This window comes from Vipera berus (assembly GCF_964194415.1).
Source record: "Vipera berus genome assembly, chromosome: 6".
Taxonomy (NCBI): domain Eukaryota; kingdom Metazoa; phylum Chordata; class Lepidosauria; order Squamata; family Viperidae; genus Vipera; species Vipera berus.
The window spans coordinates 9,365,814-9,386,983 of NC_138208.1; the positions used below are offsets into that span (position 1 = coordinate 9,365,814).

Consider the following 21,170-nt stretch of genomic DNA (forward strand, 5'->3'; position numbering starts at 1 on the left):
TATTCTATTCTATTCTATTCTATTCTATTCTATTCTATTCTATTCTATTCTATTCTATATTCCAATATCTATTCTATTCTATTCTATTCTATTCTATTCTATTCTATTCTATTCTATTCTATTCTATTCTATTCTATTCTATTCTATTCTATTCTATTCTATTCTATTCTATTCTATTCTATATTCCAGTATCTAATCTATTCTATTCTATTCTATTCTATTCTATTCTATTCTATTCTATTCTATTCTATTCTATTCTATTCTATTCTATTCTATTCTATATTCCAATATCTATTCCTATTCTATTCTATTCTATTCTATTCTATTCTATTCTATTCTATTCTATTCTATTCTATATTCCAGTATCTATTCTATTCTATTCTATTCTATTCTATTCTATTCTATTCTATTCTATTCTATTCTATTCTATTCTATTCTATATTCCAATATCTATTCTATTCTATTCTATTCTATTCTATTCTATTCTATTCTATTCTATTCTATTCTATTCTATTCTATTCTATTCTATATTCCAATATCTATTCCTATTCTATTCTATTCTATTCTATTCTATTCTATTCTATTCTATTCTATTCTATTCTATTCTATTCTATTCTATTCTATTCTATTCTATATTCCAGTATCTATTCTATTCTATTCTATTCTATTCTATTCTATTCTATTCTATTCTATTCTATTCTATTCTATATTCCAATATCTATTCTATTCTATTCTATTCTATTCTATTCTATTCTATTCTATTCTATTCTATTCTATTCTATTCTATTCTATTCTATTCTATTCTATTCTATATTCCAGTATCTATTCTATTCTATTCTATTCTATTCTATTCTATTCTATTCTATTCTATTCTATTCTATTCTATTCTATTCTATTCTATTCTATTCTATTCTATATTCCAATATCTATTCTATTCTATTCTATTCTATTCTATTCTATTCTATTCTATTCTATTCTATTCTATTCTATTCTATTCTATTCTATATTCCAGTATCTATTCTATTCTATTCTATTCTATTCTATTCTATTCTATTCTATTCTATTCTATTCTATTCTATTCTATTCTATTCTATATTCCAATATCTATTCTATTCTATTCTATTCTATTCTATTCTATTCTATTCTATTCTATTCTATTCTATTCTATTCTATTCTATATTCCAGTATCTATTCTATTCTATTCTATTCTATTCTATTCTATTCTATTCTATTCTATTCTATTCTATTCTATTCTATTCTATATTCCAATATCTATTCCTATTCTATTCTATTCTATTCTATTCTATTCTATTCTATTCTATTCTATTCTATTCTATTCTATTCTATTCTATATTCCAATATCTATTCTATTCTATTCTATTCTATTCTATTCTATTCTATTCTATTCTATTCTATTCTATTCTATTCTATTCTATTCTATTCTATATTCCAATATCTATTCTATTCTATTCTATTCTATTCTATTCTATTCTATTCTATTCTATTCTATTCTATTCTATTCTATATTCCAGTATCTATTCTATTCTATTCTATTCTATTCTATTCTATTCTATTCTATTCTATTCTATTCTATTCTATTCTATTCTATTCTATTCTATATTCCAATATCTATTCTATTCTATTCTATTCTATTCTATTCTATTCTATTCTATTCTATTCTATTCTATTCTATTCTATTCTATTCTATTCTAATCTATTCTATTCTATTCTATTCTATATTCCAATATCTATTCCTATTCTATTCTATTCTATTCTATTCTATTCTATTCTATTCTATTCTATTCTATTCTATTCTATTCTATTCTATTCTATTCTATTCTATATTCCAGTATCTATTCTATTCTATTCTATTCTATTCTATTCTATTCTATTCTATTCTATTCTATTCTATTCTATTCTATTCTATTCTATATTCCAGTATCTAATCTATTCTATTCTATTCTATTCTATTCTATTCTATTCTATTCTATTCTATTCTATTCTATTCTATTCTATTCTATTCTATTCTATTCTATATTCCAATATCTATTCTATTCTATTCTATTCTATTCTATTCTATTCTATTCTATTCTATTCTATTCTATTCTATTCTATTCTATTCTATTCTATTCTATTCTATTCTATATTCCAGTATCTATTCTATTCTATTCTATTCTATTCTATTCTATTCTATTCTATTCTATTCTATTCTATTCTATTCTATTCTATTCTATTCTATTCTATTCTATATTCCAATATCTATTCTATTCTATTCTATTCTATTCTATTCTATTCTATTCTATTCTATTCTATTCTATTCTATTCTATTCTATTCTATTCTATTCTATATTCCAATATCTATTCTATTCTATTCTATTCTATTCTATTCTATTCTATTCTATTCTATTCTATTCTATTCTATATTCCAATATCTATTCCTATTCTATTCTATTCTATTCTATTCTATTCTATTCTATTCTATTCTATTCTATTCTATTCTATTCTATTCTATTCTATTCTATTCTATATTCCAATATCTATTCTATTCTATTCTATTCTATTCTATTCTATTCTATTCTATTCTATTCTATTCTATTCTACTCTATTCTACTCTATTCTATTCTATATTCCAGTATCTATTCTATTCTATTCTATTCTATTCTATTCTATTCTATTCTATTCTATTCTATTCTATTCTATATTCCAATATCTATTCCTATTCTATTCTATTCTATTCTATTCTATTCTATTCTATTCTATTCTATTCTATTCTATTCTATATTCCAATATCTATTCTATTCTATTCTATTCTATTCTATTCTATTCTATTCTATTCTATTCTATTCTATTCTATTCTATTCTATTCTATATTCCAATATCTATTCTATTCTATTCTATTCTATTCTATTCTATTCTATTCTATTCTATTCTATTCTATTCTATTCTATTCTATTCTATTCTATTCTATTCTATATTCCAGTATCTATTCTATTCTATTCTATTCTATTCTATTCTATTCTATTCTATTCTATTCTATTCTATTCTATTCTATTCTATTCTATATTCCAATATCTATTCTATTCTATTCTATTCTATTCTATTCTATTCTATTCTATTCTATTCTATTCTATTCTATATTCCAGTATCTATTCTATTCTATTCTATTCTATTCTATTCTATTCTATTCTATTCTATTCTATTCTATTCTATTCTATTCTATTCTATTCTATTCTATTCTATTCTATTCTATTCTATATTCCAGTATCTAATCTATTCTATTCTATTCTATTCTATTCTATTCTATTCTATTCTATTCTATTCTATTCTATTCTATTCTATTCTATTCTATTCTATTCTATTCTATTCTATTCTATTCTATTCTATTCTATATTCCAATATCTATTCTATTCTATTCTATTCTATTCTATTCTATTCTATTCTATTCTATTCTATTCTATTCTATTCTATTCTATTCTATTCTATTCTATTCTATTCTATATTCCAGTATCTATTCTATTCTATTCTATTCTATTCTATTCTATTCTATTCTATTCTATTCTATTCTATTCTATTCTATTCTATTCTATTCTATTCTATTCTATTCTATATTCCAATATCTATTCTATTCTATTCTATTCTATTCTATTCTATTCTATTCTATTCTATTCTATTCTATTCTATTCTATTCTATTCTATTCTATTCTATTCTATTTTCCAGTATCTATTCTATTCTATTCTATTCTATTCTATTCTATTCTATTCTATTCTATTCTATTCTATTCTATTCTATTCTATTCTATTCTATTTTCCAATATCTATTCTATTCTATTCTATTCTATTCTATTCTATTCTATTCTATTCTATTCTATTCTATTCTATTCTATTCTATTCTATTCTATTCTATTCTATTCTATATTCCAGTATCTATTCTATTCTATTCTATTCTATTCTATTCTATTCTATTCTATTCTATTCTATTCTATTCTATTCTATATTCCAATATCTATTCTATTCTATTCTATTCTATTCTATTCTATTCTATTCTATTCTATTCTATTCTATTCTATTCTATTCTATTCTATTCTATTCTATTCTATTCTATATTCCAGTATCTATTCTATTCTATTCTATTCTATTCTATTCTATTCTATTCTATTCTATTCTATTCTATTCTATTCTATTCTATTCTATTCTATTCTATTCTATTCTATTCTATTCTATTCTATATTCCAGTATCTATTCTATTCTATTCTATTCTATTCTATTCTATTCTATTCTATTCTATTCTATTCTATTCTATTCTATTCTATTCTATTCTATTCTATTCTATATTCCAATATCTATTCTATTCTATTCTATTCTATTCTATTCTATTCTATTCTATTCTATTCTATTCTATTCTATTCTATTCTATTCTATTCTATTCTATTCTATATTCCAGTATCTATTCTATTCTATTCTATTCTATTCTATTCTATTCTATTCTATTCTATTCTATTCTATTCTATTCTATTCTATATTCCAATATCTATTCTATTCTATTCTATTCTATTCTATTCTATTCTATTCTATTCTATTCTATTCTATTCTATTCTATATTCCAGTATCTATTCTATTCTATTCTATTCTATTCTATTCTATTCTATTCTATTCTATTCTATTCTATTCTATTCTATTCTATTCTATTCTATATTCCAATATCTATTCCTATTCTATTCTATTCTATTCTATTCTATTCTATTCTATTCTATTCTATTCTATTCTATTCTATATTCCAGTATCTATTCTATTCTATTCTATTCTATTCTATTCTATTCTATTCTATTCTATTCTATTCTATTCTATTCTATTCTATTCTATTCTATTCTATTCTATTCTATATTCCAGTATCTATTCTATTCTATTCTTCTATTCTATTCTATTCTATTCTATTCTATTCTATTCTATTCTATTCTATTCTATTCTATTCTATTCTATTCTATTCTATTCTATTTTCCAATATCTATTCTATTCTATTCTATGCTATTCTATTCTATTCTATTCTATTCTATTCTATTCTATTCTATTCTATTCTATTCTATTCTATTCTATTCTATATTCCAGTATCTATTCTATTCTATTCTATTCTATTCTATTCTATTCTATTCTATTCTATTCTATTCTATTCTATTCTATTCTATTCTATTCTATTCTATTCTATATTCCAATATCTATTCTATTCTATTCTATTCTATTCTATTCTATTCTATTCTATTCTATTCTATTCTATTCTATTCTATTCTATTCTATATTCCAGTATCTATTCTATTCTATTCTATTCTATTCTATTCTATTCTATTCTATTCTATTCTATTCTATTCTATTCTATTCTATTCTATTCTATTCTATTCTATTCTATTCTATTCTATTCTATTCTATTCTATATTCCAATATCTATTCTTATTCTATTCTATTCTATTCTATTCTATTCTATTCTATTCTATTCTATTCTATTCTATTCTATTCTATTCTATTCTATTCTATTCTATTCTATTCTATTAAATTAGACACGCGGTTGTTAAGTGAATCTGGCTTCCCCATTGACCTTGCTTGTCAGAAGGTCACAAAAGAGATCACATGACAACCCGGGACACTATGACCGTCATAAATATGAACCAGTCGCCAAACATTTGAATGTAAATCACGTGATCATGGGGAAGCTGCAATGGCCATAAGTGTGAAGAACGGTTATAAATCTCTTTCTTTAGTGCCACTGAAACTACGAATGGTCACTAAATGAACTGTTATAAGTTGAGGACTACCTGTATTTACCTGGCATTTGCATCGCCCAGATCCAAAGCTGTAAAAAATAAAAAAAAAATCCCTAAGGATTTCTTCAGTAATTTTCTTCCCCGTGACTGAACAAACTTTTAATTTTGTTTTTCAGGCTTTGTGGCTATCCTCCGTTCTATGACGAAAATGACTCCAAGCTGTTTGAACAAATTCTGAAAGCAGAATATGAATTTGACTCTCCCTATTGGGATGATATATCTGAATCTGGTAAGAAACAAGTTGGGATCATTCCCTAATACCATTTATTTGATCTTCTATTTTTTTCCTATAGTTTTCCTGTTCAGAGCTGCGGCAAGGGGGCTTCGAGGTTACATACATGCTGGGAAGTGAAATTCTGGGAAGTGAAATCCACACATTTTAAAGTTGCCAAGTTTGGGAAATATTGGTTTTAGTGTACAACTCAATTCCTATTGTGGAGAAGTCACGATTTCCTTCTTCTCCTCCTCCTTTTTTTTCTTTTCCTTTTTTTAATATGGTGTAGCTGCAGCATCAAAAAAGCCAACACAGTTCTAAAGGTAAAGGTAAAGGTTCCCCCGCACATGCGTGCTAGTCGTTTCCAACTCTAGGGGCCGGTGCTCATCTCCGTTTCAAAGCCGAAGAGCCAGCGCTTGTCCGAGGATGTCTCTCCATGGTCATGTGGCCGGCATGACTAGACGCCAAAGGCACACGGAACGCTGTTACCTTCCCACCGTAGTGGTCCCTATTTTTCTACTTGCATTTTTACGTGCTTTCGAACTGCTAGGTTGGCAGAAGCTGGGACGAGTAACAGGCACTCACTCTGTTACGCGGCACTCGGGATTCGACCCGCCAAACTGCCGACCTTCTGATCGACAAGCTCAGCGTCCTAACCCACTGAGCCACCATGTCCCAACACAGTTCTAGGCTGTGTTAATAGTCGGGTAGAATCAAGATCACGTGAAGTGTTAATACCACTTTATAACACTTTGGTATACTGCAGCCAATTTTGGTCGCCATGATGTAAAAAAGATGTTGAGACTCTAGAAAGAGTGTAGAGAAGAGCAACCAAAATCATTAGGGGACTGGAGGCTAAAACATATGAAGAATTTTGCAGAAGAATATTGCAGAAAATGGGTATATTTGATTTAACTAAAAGAAGGATTAGGGGTGATATGATAGTAGTCTTCCAATATTTGAGGGGCTGCCACAAGGAAGAGGGGGTCAACTTATTCTCCAAAGCAGTTGAGGGCAGGACAAGAAGCAACAGATGGAAACTAATCAAGGAGAGAAGCAACCTAGAACTAAGGAGAAATTTCCTAACGGTGAGAACAATTAGCCAGTGAACGGCTTTCCTCCAGAAGTTGTGGTTACTCCAACATTGGAGGCTTTTAAGAAGAGATTGGACAACCATTTGCCCGAAATAGTAGAGTGTTTCCTGTCTGAGCAGAGGGTTATGTCTAGAAGACCTCCAGGGTCCCTTCCAACACTTTTATTCTGTTATAAAGGTAAAGGTTCCCCCGCACATGCATGCTAGTCATTTCCAACTCTAGGGGCCGGTGCTCATCTCCGTTTCAAAGCCGAGGACGTCTCTGTGGTCATGTGGCCGGCATGACTAGACGCCAAAGCCAGACATGTCAAACTCATGATGTCACATGATGTCACACAACGTATCGGGACGGTTTTGCCATTGCTGGCAATGGGGTGGGCACAGCTTCCAGATGACACGTCCGGCCTGCGGGCCAGCAGTTTGACACCCCTGTGTTAATCAATTGTAAGTCTCCAGTTAATAAACCCAGCTATATCTCCCTTTTCCGAGAAACCCACGAAGAGCAACTGTGCAAGTAAAATAAGACTGTAGGAGTCATGACAGCAACCTGGGTGTTGAGCCGAGCTTCATGACATAATCAATGCGTTGAATTGATTATTCATGTAATTCCCTTTATAGTCAGGTTTGGGCTGCATTGTGATGGCTTTATAATACCACTGTGCCATTTTGTTCCTTCAGCTACCAAATATCTGTTTCTTTCTGCTTTTTTCCTTTCTCCCAGCTAAAGATTTTATTCGGAACTTGATGGAGAAAGACCCCAACAAAAGATATACCTGTGAACAGGCAGCCCGACATCCGTGGTAAGCCGAGTTCTTCAACCCGTTGTCATGTTCATAAATTCCCGTCATTCATCTCTGGGGAAGATCTTAGTGGAAAGGAGAAGAAAGAGAAGGCGCAGAAAACATAATTCTAATATCATAGCCTGTCAGCAATACAGACTAGAATTTAAAGCTCTTGGCAACCAGGTCTTATGATTACGATCAGATGGTACACATAGATCTGAGACTCAGTCTGGGTAAGCAGAAAGCAGAGAGGAGATTTTTTTAAAATGGAAAACTAAAGCACTGAAAAATTGAATGCTCTTTCCCTCGCCATAAAGGAAGATTTACTATGTGCTCTCAGTGAAATGGCAATCTGCCATTCTCATCGTGACTCTCAATTCCTTTTATGTTCACCCTTCCTCTCCTTTTTTTAATGGAAAAAGAGGCAGGTATTATTTTCCCACTGAATTGACATTAATGTATTATGAACCCACACCTCAGTCATATCTCGACTGCTAAACTGTAAATGACCACTAGGGGGACGTATGATGCAGAAAGGACATAGGATACATTTTGCTGCCATCTAGTGGTTGCCTGAAGTTTTGCGGTGTAAACTGATAGGCCTAATTTTGGACTGTGTGTTTAGCTATGCTTCTCCAATGGGTCAACCGTGCTGTTTGAAGCTGTACTTTAATTATCCCCAATAGCAAGGATGTAATTTCGAAGGGGGATATATAGAACAATAATAATCAACTGTAGTCTTCATGAGGCAGAAAACTATGAATTTTGCCCTGTGGCCACGGTTTAGTAAAAATAAATCCAATTCTAGTCCTAAAGGTAAAGGTAAAGGTTCCCCCGCACATGTGTGCTAGTCGTTTCCGACTCTAGGGGCCGGTGCTCATCTCCGTTTCAAAGCCGAAGAGCCAGCGCTTGTCCGAGGACGTCTCCGTGGTCATGTGGCCGGCATGACTAGACGCCAAAGGCGCACGGAACACTGTTACCTTCCCACCGGAGTGGTCCCTATTTTTCTACTTGCATTTTTACGTGCTTTCGAACTGCTAGGTTGGCAGAAGCTGGGACGAGTAACAGGCGCTCACTCTGTTATGCGGCACTCGGGATTCGACCCGCCAAACTGCCGACCTTCCGATCGACAAGCTCAGCGTCCTAACCCACTGAGCCACCGCGTCCCTTATATTCTAGTCCTATATCTCTTCAAAGATGAGGGAAGCAGGTTGATAACTGCCGAGAAAAACAAAGCTATAGAAAAAAATGGTAATGGAGAAAACCAAAAAGATAATTTCAGCCCCTTTAAGTAAGCATCAGGATCTGTTGTCTCAAAGATGCTTTTCAAAAGGCCACTGGACTTCCTTTGTTTTTCCTTCTTGTCATCCAAGAAGATTTTTTAGTTCTAACTGAATGGTGGAGGATGATTGTGAATCTCCCTAGACATCAGGATCTGTTGTTAGTTTTTGCAAAACATTTTAGGATTCAGCATAGAGAGAAACCCCCTTCTTTAGATTTAATCCAGGATCATGGGATGATGGGAAGCAAACGTCTGATGATTTCAATATGTAATTCTGGGATGAGCTGGCTAGCAGCTCGGCCACCAGTAGTTGCTATTTCTGCTGCTTTTCCTGGATGCGTCTTTAGAGTTTGCTAGAGTTTGCATTCCATCAAGCAGTGAGGGTTCATTGATTTAAATTACACCACAGAATATTTCATGAGTTGCTTTGAGTATCTTAAATCTTTGTTGTGGTGGCCAAAATCTTGAGTGTAGTCTATCTTCTCCAGGCTGTGCTTGCTGGTCAGATTCCATGTATCCTTTCTCACTGGCTGCAAATATTCCCTTACTTCTTTTGATAAAATTCTAAACCACATACTCCGGTCTTGAGGAACTTCCACTGACACAAATAGATTTTTTTTAGGAAGCAGAAGGACAAAGAATAAGTCAACTGGTCAAGCACAGAAGATACTTTGAAGGGAGAAGGCCAACTCCGGATTTCTGATGATTCAGGGCTGTGGGGAATCTTCCCTCTCATTTACAAGGCAAGACCAGAAAAGCTTGACTGCCAAATTTTGTAAGGAAGCTGTTAAAGAGAGCTTGGATCCTTTTGTTTATGGAAGGAAAGAAAAACCCAGTGGTGTTCAGCAAGGCTGACTGAAGATGTGCCAAGGGTTTTCCACTGACCCATCCACAATAAAAATCCAAGCTTAGGTATCTGCTCTTGGCCAGATGTTTTCCTTGGCAAGATCTCTAGGCCATAGCGGCTCATCTAGAAAGCTAAGTAGAATCAGACCTGCAGAATATTTGAATGAGAGATTATCCACCAGGAAACCATGGAGTTGCAAGCTAGTTTGGGAATCTGAAACCACGGTTCTGCAGGAGACGAACAGGCAGAGCTGGGAGGGAGTTAAGCAAGTCATCAGCCAAGAGTCATTACATTCCCACAAAGGGTCAAACTCCAACGTCTCTTGAATTCTGTTGACCCTTAGCTGGCGCCAATTTAACTTTGAACTTCAGTTGACTGGATTCTTGTGTAGAGGCTTTAGCAATAAATCTTCTGAGCTGCAATTTAAGATATCCTGATTCTTTGCACCTGATAGTCCCCGAAGAAAGCAACTTCACTCTTGTTGCCATGAAAAGCACATGGCTTTGTTTATGGAGTCTCCAGAAGTTGATTCAGGTCAAAGGAAACTTCTGAGTTCCTCCTTCTTCTGTTGCTTCCCTCTTTCCTTCTTGGCTTCCCTCCAAGAGATCTAAAGCACTACTGCTGATGCTCAAAATGGCAGATGAAATAAAAATGCCTTTCTAGGGAGGATATTCTGAAGCAAGGGTTATCAATACAGGGAAGTTTTTCTTTTGTGTTGCCACTTCAAGTGTTCTGTACCAGCCTGCTACCGGCCCTGCAGATAAGGCAGGGACAACCCCTTTTACAAGAAGGCAAGAGGCTAGAACTAAGCGTGCCAAATTTATTAACATAAAAACATAAACAGAGCAAAGAGAGCAAACACAAACCATGAAACAGGAACTATTCAAACAGTTGCCTTCAGCAAACCAGCACTCCCACGCATTCCCCTTTTATACAGTTCAGGGCGTGGCTTCTCTCTGCCTCCTTCTGAGGTGTCCCATTGCCTTCCTCTGTTTACTCCTGATTGACTGCCTCCTGCATTGGGCGTCCTTGAACAGGGCCAGCTGTGGGTCATCTTCATCCACGCTGTCAGTCTCACACAGCTGGGTCTGCATCGTGACCAGGTGGGAGGGTCCTGGCTGAGGGCTCTCATCAGCAAGCTCTCCAACCCCCTCAGCAACCTCTCCAACACCCCCCTCCTCCTCCTCTAAATCGTCCGACCCAACTGCCGAACCCACAGGCTGACCCTGAATCACAACAAGTGACTCTTGTCTCAAACGTCCTCAGAGAATTGGTTCAACAGTAGATAACAAGGCAACTTGAGACATTAAAAAAATGGTCTATATCCCAGTCAGATCATAATCCTAATAGGTGGAAAAGTCTTGAGCACATAGCCCCTGTCCAGAATCAGGATTTCTGTTCGAGAATCACCTTCCAGATCAACCAGGACCTAGTCTGATAGCAAGGAGTCCTTCCAACTGGACGAATGTCCACATCAAGGCAAAGATTAGACCAGGGGTGTAAAACTCAATTTCATTGAGGGCCACATCAGCATTGCGGTTGCCCTCAGGGGGCCAGGTGGGTATAGCCAGGGTGGGCGTGGCCTACTGGGTGGGCGTGGCTAGAGTGCGTATGGCCTACTGGGTGGGCATGGCCAGCTCTACATTGTTTCCAGGATGGCTTCACGGGCTGCATGAAACCACTTCGTGGGCCGGATCCGGCCCCCAGGCCTTGTGTTTCACATGTCTAGATTAGACAATTTTGAGAGTAAGCTATATGATTCTGGTCCTTCACTAAATATAACCCTGCTGGTTGAGAGGTCTACAGCGAGCTTTCCTGAGGCTCATCTTATGGGAAATGATGATTTTTTTTCCCATCCAAGAATAAAATACACCGCTGCGTTTAATTCTGAGTTTCCTTGGTAACTATTAGGGCAGTTATCCTCTTACTGAACCCGTTGATAAAAATGTAGAGCTGGATTTCATTCTTGTTTTGGTAAAAACGACGAGGAACGTTCCCACAGTTGTAAACTCTGAAAAGCAATGGCTTCATCAAACATCTTCCTTATTTTATTTTATTGTTTCAGGATCGCCGGTGACACAGCCCTCAGCAAAAATATCCACGAGTCCGTCAGCGCTCAGATTCGCAAGAACTTTGCAAAAAGCAAATGGAGAGTGAGTTCTCAGATGGTTTACACTGTTGGAGAAGGTTGGCTGGCTGGCTGGCTGGCTGACTGGCTGACTAGCTATCTGGCTGTCTGTCTGGCTGTCTGGCTGCCTGACTAGCTATCTGACTGACTGGCTGGCTGGCTGACTGGCTGACTAGCTATCTGACTAGCTATCTGATTGACTGGCTGGCTGGCTGGCTGGCTGACTAGCTACTGTATGTGACTGACTGACTGACTGACTGACTGACTGACTGACTGGCTGGCTGGCTGGCTGGCTGGCTGTCTGACTAGCTATCTGACTGACTGGCTGTCTGTCTGTCTGTCTGTCTGTCTGTCTGACTAGCTATCTGACTGGCTGGCTGACTGGCTGACTAGCTATCTGATTGACTGGCTGGCTGGCTGGCTGGCTGACTGGCTGACTGGCTGACTAGCTATCTGACTGATTGGCTGGCTGGCTGGCTGACTAGCTATCTGACTGACTGGCTGGCTGGCTGACTGGCTGACTAGCTATCTGACTAGCTATCTGATTGACTGGCTGGCTGGCTGGCTGGCTGACTAGCTATCTGATTGGCTGACTGGCTGACTAGCTATCTGACTGACTGACTGACTGACTGACTGGCTGGCTGGTTGACTGACTGGCTGACTGTCTGGCAGTCTGACTGATTCATTCATTCATTCATTCATGCATGCATGCTTTGTAAAGCATACATGAAGACATTTTCTCATCTTTCCAAGATTATGATTCTTGTTCTCCTCAGGAAAATTTAGCTTGGCCTAGTCATGCTGTTCCTTTATGAATAAGTGCTGTTGGATTCAGCGTCAGGAGAAATCTCCTAAGATAATGAAACCATCTTATGTTTTAATTCTGTTTCTGTTTTCTTCCGTGCAACGGGCAAATTCATGGATTAAGGGAAAATTGCAGATTCTGATTTTATTCATCCATCCTAAACCCTTCTGGTTCCAAACTCCCAGAGGCACACTTTCCCTAGTGGGCCTCAGAAGAATTAAGTTCAAATCCCAATTAAATTAAAAACCTGCAGGCTTTTAAGAAGAGATTGGACAGCCGTTTGTCTGAAATAGTAGAGTCCCAAGGGTTGGAATAGAAGACCTCCAAGGTCCCTTCCGACTCTGTTATTCTGTTCTTTTAAATCAATATCACCAAAATAAATATCAATATCACCAAAACAAAGCTAGGAACAATACTTTCAATTAAAAAAAAACTATATTTTTAAAAAAATCTAGTAAAAATTGCCCGGCCATCAGATAGGCCATCTTTTGTGACAGCAAATTACCAGTTTAGTCTCTGTGAGGTAAAAGAAGTAACGTGATCATTTTTATTTTATTTTATTTTCCTTTGTGTGTGTGTGTGTGTCCTTTTGGTGCATGTCCTAAACAAAATCTGCCTTGTGTGAAGGCTGGAACAAAACCTGTCAAAGGGGGGAGGGGGGTCCTTTGGTTAAGCCCGCCATCTTGACTTATTTGACTTCTTCTTCAGGGATGCTTCTGCCTTAAATCTTTTACATTTTAGCATTTTGGATGAAAAATACAGGTAGTCCTCGACTTACGACTATAATTGAGACCGGAACATGCGTGGCTAAGTGTAGGAGATGACCAGGTGCAGCCCAAAGGAGGGGTCATAAGTCACAAGTCTCTGGCCTCTACAAGAGATCTAAGTCCAGGCCACCTTCAATGTCTTTCTTATCTCCCGCTCATTTCCCTTAACTGTTAGTTGGCCAGATTTTTGTAGAGAGTTTAAGCTTGCAAAACATCTTGATACTCATTTGAACTGCTTGAATCTCCTGATTTCCCAGGCACTTGACACTAAGTGCCCCAAGTTTGTTAAGTGAATCACATGGTCATTAAGTGAAACCAGCATCCTCCATTAACTTTGCTCACAAGAAGCCAGCTGGGAAGATCTCAGATGGCAATCCTGTCACCACAGAAGGCTACGACCATTGCAAATACAGTCTGAGTATTTGCGCCTGAGTTATGATCCTAGGACAGTAAGGATGCTGCAATAGTCATAAACATGAGGACTGGACTTAACTTCCTTTCTGTGCCTTTGTAACTTTGAACAGTCCCTAAACAAATGGTTATAAGTCAAGGACTGCTTGTGTTCAGCCATGCCAGTGCTTGTGTTGTTTGTGGCTTCTCAATGTGATATGCTGGGAGAGCAGATACGCTGAAGCTGTAGTAGTGTCATGTTACTTCTTTTTCTCAAAGTCATTTCTTTGTCTCTTCTTTTCCAGCAAGCTTTTAACGCCACAGCTGTGGTTAGACACATGCGACGGTTACATCTTGGCAATAGTTTGGACAGCGGTTCAAACATTAGTGTCTCAAACAACCTTAGTCTGGCCAACCCACTCCCAGATGGCACATCCAGAAAAGAGTGTAAGTAGCAGGCCCAGGTGTAAAGCGGGGGTTTGGGGCACAGCTTACTTAAACCAATATTGGCCACCTTCTGCTACATAAATATTGACCACCTTCTGCACGATATTGAGCATCCTCAGCATGATATAAAAAAGATGTCGAGACGCTACATACAGTGCAGAGAAGAAGATTAGGGGACTGGACTGAAATGTATGAAGGAGAGTTGCAGGAATTGGGTACATCTAGTACAGTGAAAAGAAGGCGTAAGGGTGACGTGACAGCAGCCTTCCAATATTTGGGGGGCTGCCCCAAAGAAGAGGGAGTCAAGCTCTTCTCCAAAGCACCTGAAGGCAGGACAAGAAGGAACGGATGGTACCTAATCAAGGAAAGAAGCAACCTGGAATGAAGGAGAAATTTCCCAACAGTGAGAACAATAATCAGTCAAACGGCTAGCCTCCAGAAGTTATGGATGATCCCTGAAGGTTTTTAAGAAGAGACTGGAGAGTCATTTGTCCAGAATGGTATAAGGCAGTGTTGGCGAACCTTTTACAGACCGAGTGCAAAAACCGCAACCCAAAACCCACTTATTTATCACAAAGTGCCAGGGCTACATTAGCATTATGGTGCCCGCGCGGGGGGGTGTGGCCCACTGGGTGGGCGTGGCTGCAGTGGGCGTGGCTGCGGTGGTCACAGCAGACTGGGCGTGGCCACCTCAATGTTGTTCGTGGGGGGGAATGCCTGTGGGGGCCGGGCAGGGTTGGGGGAGATCCACGGGGTCTCTGGTGGGTTGGGCCTGTTCCCTTCACGCACCCGATACACTTTGGCCCCGCCTCGGGCCGCCGCCACCAGCAGCTTGCACAGGTCCATTAGGCCGCCACCGCCACCCAGAGCGGCAGCCCCGCCCAGCAAGCCAAAAGCCACCCCGAGTGGGGAAAGCTGGATCCCCATCGGCGCCATGAACCCCTGCTCCCAGCTAGGATTGCATGCCTCCCCCCCATCTCCACTGGGCCTGGGTGGCCTTTGGCCTGCTGGGCATGGGCATGCTCTACCACCTCTACTCGAGCTTGCTAGCCGGCTGCTTTGCCTCCTTTGTGCTAGATGCGGCTGCCGCTCCGGGTGGTGACAGCCTAATGGACCTGCACGAACTGCTGGCGATGATGCGTGTGCCCCCAGAGAGGACTCTGAGTGCCGCCTCTGGCACGCGTGCCATAGGTTCGCCACCACTGGTATAAGGTCTCCTGCTTGAGTAGGGAATTGGACTAGAAGATCTCCAAGGTCCCTCCCAACTCTGTTATTCTAGTCCAGGGGTGTCAAACTCAATTTAATTGAGGGCCGCATCAGCATTGCGGTTGCCCTCAGGGGGCTGGGTGGGCGTGGCCTACTGTGGGCGTGGCCAGCTCTACATCGTTCGCATCAAGGGTGCCTATGGGGGCTTGGGCAGGAGTGGGACAGATCTGAGGGTCTCTGGCAGAAGGAGGGTCTCTGGGCCAGGGCCAAGGCAGCGGGGGCCGTTCCCTCACTGTTTCCAGGATGGCTTCGCGGGCCGCATGAAACCACTTCGTGGGCCGGATCCAGCCCCCGGGCCTTGTGTTTGACATGTCTGTTCTAGTCTGTTATTCTGCTCTGCCTGATATTTAACTATTCCTCGGTCGTGGCGATCAGCCACGATTGCACTTTCTTTCAATCCAGTCTTTCAGCTGTCCGTTCTTTGTTGGAAATACTTGGTAGGATGAAATGTAACTTGAGGACATGCTCAGACTTTGCAAAATAGAAGCGAGCAATGTTTCCTCACGACAAATAAATGAAAACAGATTTGGAGTTCTGGAAGTCGTGTTATCAGGAAGGAAGAGGTGGTAGAGACGAGCTGTATTAAACTCTGGCAACTAAGGGCAACATGGACTTTGGCAGAACCTTCAAGATTAACCAAGATATAGAGGTATAGAGAGGGTTGATTGCTACCAGGCTTTAAATACGACTGGTGGGATTCCAGAACGGCTAAACTCAAGAGACAGCCCCATAGAGGAGGTTGAGGGTTGAGTATTGCCTTCCCAACTAGCACTTATAATGGGTTAAGAATTCCCAATTTTTGCAAAAGAGATTGGACCGTTCTACCGTAGTGTAATTTGATTGCCTCTCCTTGCACTGACGTCTCTCTGTTTCATCATTGCTACTCAGAAGTCACCTATGAAGGCTTCTGCAGACTAGAGAGAGAGACTAGACTAGACTAGAGAGAGCATCAGAAAGAAGTTCCTTCAAAGAGAAAATATGTTTTTATTACCCCTCAGATCTACCTAGCCAACTGCTTCTGAAATAATGCAGGCCTAGAGATGGCTTGTCTTCCTCTGAAAACATTATTATATTTGGAGCCTGGTCTGGATTTCCTGGAACACGGGGTCTGATCTCACAGCCAAGTCAGGTTGCTCACCAACTCTCAGGTGGCTGGCTTGGCTCATGCAGCTGTCATTTTTATCGCCAGAATTCAATGTATCTTATCTCCAAATGTCACTTCCTCTCTAGAGCAAAAAGGATGGTATGCTGGAGACAGTCAACAAGGCAGCTCCCCCTGGGAATTTATGTCACTAATACCGGAAGATTTATTCCTGATTCGGAATTCAGTATGTAAATGCATCTTCAGGATCCTGGTGTCCATCATCATTGTTCTGATCGGTGACATGTAGGCAAATGAGAATAATAAGGACTTGCAAAGGAGTCCGTTAGGGTGAATCTTTTTTTTGAATTGAATCAAGTCGTATTTATTTATTATGGCCATAGAGCAGCGTAAGAAGGTAGAGTGTAAACAATTAGAGGTAGTCTCAACTTACAACCTCTTCCTTTAGAGACCGCTCAGAGTTACAAGGGTGCTGGAAAAAGGGACCGTTTTTTTCACACTTACAACATTGTAGCGTGCCTGTAATCATACGATCAAAATTCAGACACTTGGCAGCCCGTTCATACTTACAACGGTCGCAGTGTCCCGGGGTCACGCAATCAATCCCCTTTTGCCACCTTCTGACGGAACAAAGTCAATGGGGGGGAAAGCCAGATTCAACCATCTTATTAAATTAGCCACTGCAGTGTTTCACTTAACAACTGTGGCAAGCAAGGTCATAAAACGGGGCATAAAACTCACTCAACAAATGTCTCGCTTAGCAACATAAATTTGGGGGCTCCGTTGTGGCTGTAAGTCAGAGACTACCTATAATCTTAAAAGTTTCTCCTTCATGAATGTAGCAAGTCTGTGGTTATCATTAGCTGTTGCAACAAATTCAACAGGTTAATTATGCTTGGGGTAAAGCCTAATTCTCTTATCTCGGTCTGTTCTGAAGTTCCTTCCCTGGGGGGAATTGGGGCTAAATGTTAGATCTCTCCTTCCCAACTTACGTCCTCTGAGCGTTACACCGCTCGGTTGCATAGAGGTTGATCGGTGACGTCTCTTTCTCTCTCTTCTTTCAGGTATGAACCCCTCTGCGCTCTGTAGTTTTGCTTCTTCAGCTTCAACCGGCATTTCTGCTGTAGGAGAGAAGAGGCCCAGACAGACCACGATAACCACAACCACAATACACACAGGGACCAAGTGATCCAGGACAACCCCGTGATCGCACCCACAGGGAAGTTGTCAGAGATGGGAGAAAAGATTCCCCAACCCCACCCCGTGCCCAAACCAGGCAGGGAATGGAAACTTTCTCCCAGGTGATTTCATCCTGCATCGCAAAACACATCGAAGCATTAGAAGAATAGAAGGATTTTTTTAAAAACAACAACAACAACAACAACACACAAAATAAATGGCCATATTTTATACCGCGATTCAGAAAAGTGGTATTCATCGCGAAGGGCAGTGACTTCGGGAGGATGGGGTGGAGAGTGACCCCTTGGTTATGGCTCCAGGAATCCAAAATGTTCTCACTGTGTTGGACCTGTGTTGGTTCCTCAATGATTTAACTCTGTCCACGGCATTGATACCCATACCCGCTTTGGTTTTCCTTAACAAAATAGCGCAACTGGATTATTTAGAGTAATTTCAAATGGTTGTGGTTTTGTTTTTGCTTCATTTCTTTGTTTTTTCAGCTTTCTGGGGGGAGGGGCGATATACTTGGGTGTTTTTTTTTTCAGAAGTAGAGAATACAAAGAAGTTTGCATTAATCTTTCAAATCAGGAAGGCTGTCATGGCCTGTTTTATATGTATATATATGTATACATTATATATATACATATTTTTCTTAACTCCGTAACTTTGGACAGCAGACTTGTCTGGATCTTGCAATGACGTTGAAAATGAACAGCTTTTGGCACCTTATCTTGTCAAGAAAATGGGAACAAGTTCTCTGTTTCCTCCCAGCCCCACGGAAGGGGGATGGATTTCAGAAGAGGGCGCTGTGCTAATCCCTGAAATAATAATTTTATTTTCTGTTTGCATTCACACCAGACCCATCTCGATGGGCTCCAAAATGGGGCTTGAAGAATTTCCCTTTTTATTCTTTCCCCTTTTCAATTGAACTGAGGGGTGGGGGTGGGGAAAGCCCCTACAAAAATTTTATTATGGCCAAAGACCAGCATATTCCATGCAATGTAAAAAAGGATAGGGCAGTATAAAAATGACAGTATAAAAAGCAAAGGATGAAACAGGATGGAGGAACTCGAGAAGTTCATAAGCACATCAGAATAGACACATCAGGAAATAAATGTACTGTAAAAGGCTTCAGTATGATTCTTTCTTGTAAAATATGGAATAGTTTGTTTTAAATTGAATCTCCCAAGCAAAGAGGCTGGACAGCCTTTCACCCAAACCAAATGTCATTTTCGCCCCCATGAATATAGCAATTAGAAAAAGGGTGGGTTAATATTTTTTTTCCCAGTACTGACCCAACATTCATTTACAGCGAGCTGTGGAGTGATTCCTGAGTCTTTCAGAAATGTTAGGCAATTGTGATATTAAAATCCACCTTGCGTTGAAATGTGATCTTCCCAGAAATGCACAAAAATACATCTGATTTTGCCATTGTGGTTTACTTAAGGCTCAAATATACCGCTTTGCAAACCTGGAAACAAATTGCTGGCGTGCTGCACTTGGAATGAAGGTGGATTGTGCTAGAATCTTTCTGTACAGCCTTCCGTCAAAGAATAGGACTGGGATTTAACATGAGAGGCAGGAAAGCCTTTTTATGACGCCTTGATTTAGCTAAAATGGATCCATAAAGAGGAAGAAGAATTCAGCTCCCAACCCACCAGTTTGAACTCTCTCCATCCATTCTTGAGCCAGAAAAGAAAATTGACATGAAATTTTGATCTTTTTTATCCTGCCTCTTGAAATACTACGTTAAGGGCAGAGACCGTGTTACTGGAGTCCATAATACTTCAAAACCACAGGCTGTGGACTGAAAGCTGAAATCGAAACAGATATAAACATCTGTTGCTATGCTGTGAATTCTCAATCATGGGTAAAGCAACCCAGCACAATCCTGTATCCTGAGAATAAAAAGCTCCGTTAGCTTCCAGGACAAGCATTTGAATATTTAGATCAGTCTGTGTGGTTTTAATTCTAATGCCACACCCATGAAGACACTTGGAAAATGTCCCTTTCTCTTGCAGATTTGCCTGTCTGATTAAAAAAGACTAGTTAATAAAATCATCTACACTATATGAGGCGAGAACATAGGTCAATAGCACAGAATAAAGCAGTAGGCCAGTGAGAAAAACACCCATCGGGCATACTGCTAAGCTTGTAAGCCGCCCTGAGTCTTCGGAGAAGGGCGGGATATAAATGGAATTAAAATAAAATAAAATAAATAAAATAAGTCCTTCCCATTAAAATCAATATAAATGCTTAAATGTGGGCTGGACCCCATCTCTGATGGCCAGAATTAACTCTTAACAGTATTTCTCTCTTCCTTATTCCTTTCTCTGTCTCTTTTTTCCCTTTATCCCAAGGCTTTACAATGTAAAGCCTCTCCAGACTAGCATTGATATTACCTAGTTGGGTAATGAAACATCTGCAGGAAAATAACCAAGCTCAGAGAGCATCATTTCAACCCTGAGCTACAAATATTCTCCTTTATGTCTGTGTTGTAATGTTATATATTGTTGTTGTTAGTTGCAAAGTCGTGTCCGACCCATCGCGACCCCGTGGACAACGTTCCTCCAGACCTTCCTGTCCTCTACCATCTTCTGGAGTCCGTTTAGGCTCACACCTACTGCTTCAGTGACTCCATCCAGCCACCTCATTCTCTGTCATCCCATTCTTCTCTTGCCCTCAACCTTTCCCAGTATTAGGCTCTTCTCCAGTGAGTCCTTCCTTCTCATTAGGTGGCCAAAGTATTTGAGTTTCAACTTCAGGATCTGACCTAAAGAGCAGTCAGGGTTGATCTCCTCTAGGACTGACCGGTTTGATCGCCTTGCAGTCCAAGGGACTCGCAGGAGTCTTCTCCAGCACCATAGTTCAAAGGCCTCAATTCTCTGGCGCTCAGCCTTTCTTATGGTCCAACTTTCACAGCCATACATTGCAACTGGGAAGACCACAGCCTTGACTATACGCACTTTTGTTGGCAGGGTGATGTCTCTGCTTTTTAGTGTGCTGTCTAGATTTGCCATGGCTTTCCTCCCGAGGAGCAAGCGTCTTTTAATTTCTT

The 21,170-nt window shown here is 38.7% G+C and overlaps 1 protein-coding gene across 2 annotated transcripts in view; it reads left to right on the forward strand.

Annotated features, from left to right (window-relative positions):
• The window catches only part of CAMK1D (calcium/calmodulin dependent protein kinase ID), a 187,401-nt gene extending 166,457 nt beyond the window's left edge, over positions 1 to 20,944 (forward strand). For both annotated transcript variants that reach the window (XM_081330845.1, XM_081330846.1), the window contains 5 exons: positions 5,927 to 6,039; positions 7,839 to 7,917; positions 12,094 to 12,181; positions 14,424 to 14,565; positions 17,998 to 20,944. In XM_081330845.1, coding sequence (XP_081186971.1) covers positions 5,927 to 6,039; positions 7,839 to 7,917; positions 12,094 to 12,181; positions 14,424 to 14,565; positions 17,998 to 18,122 — 547 coding nt within the window. In that variant the 3' untranslated portion in view covers positions 18,123 to 20,944. The remainder of the gene's footprint in view (positions 1 to 5,926; positions 6,040 to 7,838; positions 7,918 to 12,093; positions 12,182 to 14,423; positions 14,566 to 17,997) is intronic.
• Positions 20,945 to 21,170: the final 226 nt, after the last annotated feature.